At 52.1% G+C, this 6,234-nt stretch overlaps 1 protein-coding gene across 1 annotated transcript; it reads left to right on the top strand.

The window, feature by feature from the left end:
* Window positions 1–1,540: 1,540 nt before the first annotated feature.
* Window positions 1,541–1,957, top strand: LOC150027506 (uncharacterized). Its single transcript, XM_090302875.1, has one exon. It carries the CDS (start codon window positions 1,541–1,543, stop codon window positions 1,955–1,957), a length of 417 nt encoding a protein of 138 aa, XP_090159001.1.
* Window positions 1,958–6,234: the final 4,277 nt, after the last annotated feature.

Genomic DNA, 6,234 nt, shown 5'->3' with positions numbered 1-6,234 from the left:
TTCGCTGGGTGGTAGAGTTTTCTGAGTTCGATATTCAGTATGAGCCTAGGGGATCCATCAAAGGGTAGGTTTATGCAGACTTCGTTGCAGAGTTCTCACCAGGAGGCGCCCCCAGGAAGTAGAGTGAGATTCACAGTGGATGCTTTCAGTGGATGGATCCTCCAATCAACAGGGAAGTCTTGGAAGGGCCCAACGGGGTGTTGATTGAGCAAGCCCTGGGTTCGCCTTCAAGGCAAGCAAAAACCAGGCAGAGTACGAAGCTTTGATTGTCGGAATGCTCTTAGCCAAGGAGATGGGCGCACAAAGCCTCTTGGCGAAGAGTGACTCGTAGCTGGTCACAGGGCAGGTGACCGGGGAGTATCAAGCAAAGGACCCGCAGATGGCTGCGTATCTGAGGTACGTCCAAGTGTTGAAGGGAGCTTTCGCTATGTTTGAGTTGGTGCATGTCCCGAGAGAGCAAAATGCCCGTGTTGACCTGCTCGCCAAGCTGGCCAGCTCAGGCAAGGGGGGAAGGCAGAGGACAGTCATCCAAGAGACCCTCAAGACGCCGCAAAAGTTTGTGGCAGATAATAGGGTGGACGTCCTCCATATCAGAACGACTAAGGGAAGGCCGAGGAGCCATCGGTCTTTGATTCAGGACACGACGAAGGTGCCCAGAGTCAGTGTTTATCTGGCCTCGCCCGAAGAAGAGGGTCGTGTACAGGTGTGCGTTTTGGAGGAGGGGGACACATGGATGACGCCCTATAGGCGATACATTGCAGATGGGATCCTCCCAGCGGAACCTGGAGAGGGCAAATGGATAAAGAGAATCTCCACAAGGTACACTCTCGTCGACGGAGCGCTATTCAGGCATGGGTTCACGCACCCGATTCTGACATGTGTGAGCAACGACGAGTGCACGAGGATAATGTCAGAACTCCACGATGGGATCTGTGGAAGCCATGTAGGGGGGTGGTCGTTGGCATCCAAGGTGATCCGGGCAGGGTTCTACTGGTCGTCAGTAAGGGAGGATTGCGTGAGGTATGCTCAACGTTGCAAGCAGTGCCAAATGCACGCTGACTGGCACAAGGCGCCTCCAGAAGAGCTGAGGTCGATTTATAGCCCGTGGCCTTTCCACACATGGGGAATCAACATTCTGGGGCCCTTCCCTTTGGCGATAAGACAGATGAAGTACTTGATAGTCGCCATCGAGTACTTCACGAAGTGGATAGAAGCAGAGCCAGTGGCGCAGATCACTGCACACAAGGTACAACACTTCGTGTGGAAGAATATTGTATGCCGCTTCGGTGTACCGAGGCGTCTCGTCTCAGATAATGGTACCGAGTTTGCCAGCCTGCAAATGGGTAAGTTGTGCTCAGAAGTAGGCATCAAGCAGGTGTTCGCATCTGTCAAACACCCACAGACGAAAGGACAGTTGGAGTCCGCGAATAGAATTTTGTTGAGAGGGTTGAAGAGGAGGCTTGAGAAAGCCAAGGGAGCGTGGGCAGAAGAAGTACCAAGGATCGTGTGGGCTTACCACACCACGCCCCAGTCTGCCACTATGGAGACGCCGTTCAGCCTAGTGTACGGGTCAGACGCCATGATCCTAGTGGAAATTCATGAGAGCTCGCCTCGTTTCCAAAGCTTTGTGGCAGAGGAGTCCAATGAGGAGAGAACGGTGTACTTAGACCTGTTGGACGAAGCCAGAGAAGAGGCGAGAATAAAGGCTGAAGCTGTGAAGAGAAGGGTGGAGTATCAGTACAGTTCTAAACTGAAGCCGCGGCAGTTCCAAGTAGCTGACCTGGTCATGCGAAAGGCTCATCCATATGAGTTGGAGAACAAGTTGTGTCCCAAGTGGACCAGGCCCTTTAGAGTAACCGAGGCTAAGGGGAACGGTTCGTACAAGCTTGAGACTCTAGAGGGAGGCCCCATTCCACGCACCTGGAACGCGGCCAATTTAAAGTTTTACTTTAGTTAAAGAACATTATGTAGTACACAGTTTTAAAGGGGACACCCAAGTAAAATAGCAGTTCAAGTATACATTGTCTCATTTTCCTTTTCTTGTAATGTAAGGAAACGCTAGAGGGAAAGGGTGCGGTTCATTAAGAAACGAACCCACCACCATGGTGTGTAGACACCTCAGGAGGAGGGACGTGGATATCTCCTCTGGGCGTGGACACCAAGTGCGCAAACCAACTTGGACGTGTCGCCACCCCAACGGGAGTGGCGGGAGCGCACTCCTCGGGCGTGGGCGTCAAGTTTGAAAGGTACGTATAGCAAAGTTAAAATTCGGGCGTTTAGTCCCTGGGCAGGGTTAACGGATTCCTTTGGGACGCCCCCTCCCCAGGTAAGAAAGGCTACCCCGGTGTCTGATTCCTCAAAACCTCGCAAGGAAGTGGCGGGGGGCGTTTCCTTCGAGTGTGGGCATCAAGCAGTAAGGAAGTTTGGAGCAGTGGAGAGCCAGGCGACTCTGATGCAGATACACGCCATGTAGGAGAAGCGCCATCCTTCGGGAAACCTTCTCCTTAAGCGTAATCACCAAAGTCCCTTGTCATCTTGGTGTTTAGACATACCGGGGACAATACGGCACTGCTCTCAGCATGCCTCTTCTCGGGCGTGGGCACGAAGAACACTGATCGCCTTGGTGTTTTTAGACACTCCAATGACGAAACGGCGCTGCTTTCGGGTAGGCCTCTCCTCGGGTGTGGGCACCAAGTGCGCAGAGTAAGGGCTAGTTGCCTTGGTGTTTAGACACCCCGAGGACGATACAGTACTGCTTTAGCAGGCCTCTCCTCGGGCATGGGCACCAAAGTGCAGCTTTGTCCCAAGTGTTTAGACACGCTGAGGACGAAACGACCTTGCGTTCAGCAGGTCTCTCCTCGAGCGTGACACCCAGTACAGGTAAGTAGGCTTCGACCAAGATAATCCCTCCTTCGCCCTCGAGCGACGTTGAGGCCATAGAAGAGCTAAGCCTTCCCTTGCCCTTGAGCGATGTCGAGGCCGCAGAAGAGCTAGGTCCTCCCTCGCCCTCGAGCGATGTCGAAGCCATAGAAGAGATGAGCCCTCCTTCACCTTTAAACGATGAAGAGGCCAGTAACACCTTCTGTGGTTAGTGCCTCAGGGCCCACAAAGGGTGAGTAAAGATCAAGTCAAAGTTATTACGAATGAAAGAAGCAGAAGGAATTCAAAGAGCAAAGGGAAAGCGTAAACCAAAGCAGGAAGAGGTGAGGGTGAACAAAGCATAAATACAAGTTATCGAAAGCAGTAAAGAAGAAAAGAATACACAAGAGTATGAAGTCAGAATAATCAATTATATTCAAGTACGCAGAAGAAAGTATTTACAAGAGTTACAGAGTTACAAAAGAGGCTAATCCTCATGAGGTTCTAAAGGCACGATTTTGCCTTCTACAATTTCATTGAAAGGGCTGCAGCCAGAGACGTCGATCCCCGGGTTTGCAAAAGCCGCTTGGCTCAGAGCCTCGGCGAACCCATCGGCGAAAGTGCCCACGGCGTCATCGATTAGCTCCTGCTCCGCCTTCTTGAAGTGTTTAGCTTGGGAGGCCAGCTCCTGATCTTTGGCCGCGAAAGCTTTGACCAACTCCGCCCGCAGCTCGGCTTCAAGCAAGTCAAAGGCCTTAACCTTAGCCTCAAGCAGGTCAAAGGCCTTAGTCTTAGCCTCAAGCGCTGCCTCAGTTGCGCCCAGCTTCACCTCGCGGTCAACAAAGTGATCCTCGAGTTTCTTCATCTTGGCTTCAGTGGTCTTGGCAGCATCTTTGAGCTCCGCAGTTTCCACACGAAGAGGAACAACCTGCCCAGGAGTTCGATGTAGGTTTGCCCAGCTTCGTGTAGTCTCTTGCTGGCGGCGTCTTTGGCCTTCTGAGCCTCCTTCAAGGAGTTCTTGTAGGCCTCCTCTTGGCGCTCCCAACGACGTTTCTCCTCCTTCAGGGAGGCACACTCTTTTTCAAGAGCTTGGAGTGTAGAAATCTCACTAGCCTTGGCCCTGGCTTGATCATGCCAAGAGTTGGCATAGGCAAGGAAGGCACCAAGGTAGTAGTTCATACCCTCCTTCTTAACCTCCTCAGATTGGCCCCCTGGAGACACCCTGTGAAGGTAACCCCTCAACATTTCTTGGATTGGTTGTGGAAGCTCTAGGGCTGGTGCAGGAGTTGTACCGTCCCGTATCCGGGCGTTGACAAAGTCAAGGTCAAAATCAACGTCGAGGTCAAAGTCAGCATAAGGCGTCGCCTAGGTGAGGCGACACCCAGTGCAAGCGTCGCCAAGGCGGGGCGTCGCCAAGAGGAAGCGTCGCCAAGATAAGATGTCGCCTAGCAGGCGTCGCCAAGGTAGGGCGTCGCCAAGGTAAAATGTCACAAGAGCAAGGCAACCACAGCGTTGCTCCCCGATACCCATGGGTAGGAAAGACCATGGAGGGAGTGACGCCGTGGGAAGGCACCCAAACCCCGATAACCCGGGGTAGCATTAAAGAAAAGAGAAAGGTGGCTTCAAGGCCATAGTAATAGCGCCAGTGGAGGGCAATTTGACTCGTGAAGTGCCCATGTCGCCCCAGAGAAGCCCTTGGGATAGTTACGACTCATGAGAAGGGTCACGCCCAGGGGTAGCCCGGTGCAGGGTACGAGAGGAAGGTAGATACGCTCTCAAAGTGAGTGACTAGATGTTTGGGGGCATGAGTTGGCACCCAAAAAGTCACCCCTTACGCAGATGCACTCCTAGGTAGGAGGACTCACCCGAGGAAATACCCCCAAGTGGGGTTACGGTGCTGTGAGGCCCTCCACGTGTAATAGCAGCCAAGTCAAAACAGAAACATCAATTTGTCAGGTACAAGGTAATTAAAGCTATTTAATAAAGTTTACGTTTCGAGCGTTTAAGGTACTTTAAATGCTCCAAGCGGTTTAAACGTCTTAAAGGCATTGAACGTTTCATAATTAAATGCGCTTTAAGACGCTTTAAATGCTAGAGCAGTTTAAATAGAACCTGGAATGTTGGAAACGGGGTTTGAATTTTTGGCAGATTTTCCCAGAATACACTCTAGTTGTTTGCTCGAGCCCGCAGGCTACGCACAAGGGACTAGAGAAGGATTGTTTGCCAGAACGAGAAAATATACACTATACACAGTTTCTTTTGACCACCTTCAGAGTGCCATTCACGGTGCTCCGATACGGAGGTGTAGAGTTTTTGGTGTTTCTTGCTAGCTGACTTGAGCGTCGGAGTGCAAACGGCCGCTAGGGCGCCCTTTTGTCCTTCTTTGCAGGAATCCACAGGTAGCCAGTAGGAAGGTGCCCCTAGCTGAAGGGTGAGGTTGTGCACAAAGACGTCACAAGTGAACCAACCGGAACAGGAGTGGTTTGAGCAGGTTCAGACTCGACCCCACCCCCGAAAGCCAGTTCTTGCGGAGGTGAGGTGGTGCTTGGAGGGTGCTCCCTTAGTGATTCAACACCATGGTTGGAAGAGGAAGTGGAGGTGACGACCTTGGTGGTTCTTCTCCTCTTGAAGACTTGCCCTTCAGGAGAGTCCCCTTCGTCGTCTGAAGGCACCACCACCACCCCTTTGCCTTTGACCAGGGGGGCTGGTGTTGCGGCAGTCTCGGCCAAGGCGAGGGCATGGCCACTATGGGAGGTGGAGAGTTTGGGGTGCGAGTTGGAGAAGGAAGAGTTTGTGGAGGTGTTGTATGAGATGGGTCTTGGGGGCGAGAGGTTGGGGAACTGGGAGCAGGTTCGGAGGTTGGGTGTGTGGAGTCCCCAGCTCCCTTGGGCGCAGCTTCGCCCTTGGTTTTCAAAGCTTGGGCGAGCCTTAGCCTTTTGTTCCTGTCCATTTTGGAATCTGCACCAAGAAAGCAAACAGAGCAAGGGTTAGGCACAAGCTAAGCTAAAACATGAAGCAAATAGATAACTCACATGCAAGCAAGAGTGAAAACAAACAGAAGCAGAAATCAAAACAGAGAAATGGGGAGTGGTTCTCGTACTAATGTATCTGGTGAGGGCCTCAGCATCGTATTCACGAGCTATCAGTTCTGCAGTATCGAGGACCCTCACGCTAGCCAAAACTTGGCAGACCTCTCGATCAGTTGAGGGTAGTTCATCCAAGGTCTTGAGCTTAGTCAGCTTCACCTCCTTCCCTCAGTACAAGGGGAAGCCATCTAGTGCAGAGTGGTCGTGTTTAGTACAAGCCATCTAGAAGGACACTCCCAGCAATACCGTTGAAGCTCACCCATAGACTCTTCCCTTGCTTCTTAACCTC

Source organism: Phaseolus vulgaris, chromosome 5 (genome assembly GCF_051622355.1).
Source record: "Phaseolus vulgaris cultivar YP4 chromosome 5, ASM5162235v1, whole genome shotgun sequence".
Classification (NCBI taxonomy): domain Eukaryota; kingdom Viridiplantae; phylum Streptophyta; class Magnoliopsida; order Fabales; family Fabaceae; genus Phaseolus; species Phaseolus vulgaris.
Note: the sequence above shows the minus strand (reverse complement) of the source record. Positions and strands in the feature narration are given on the sequence as shown.

Excerpts from the sequence above, each read along its gene's own strand:
- LOC150027506 (XM_090302875.1), top strand. The coding sequence starts at position 1,541 with ATGGAGACGCCGTTCAGCCTAGTGTACGGGTCAGACGCCATGATCCTA.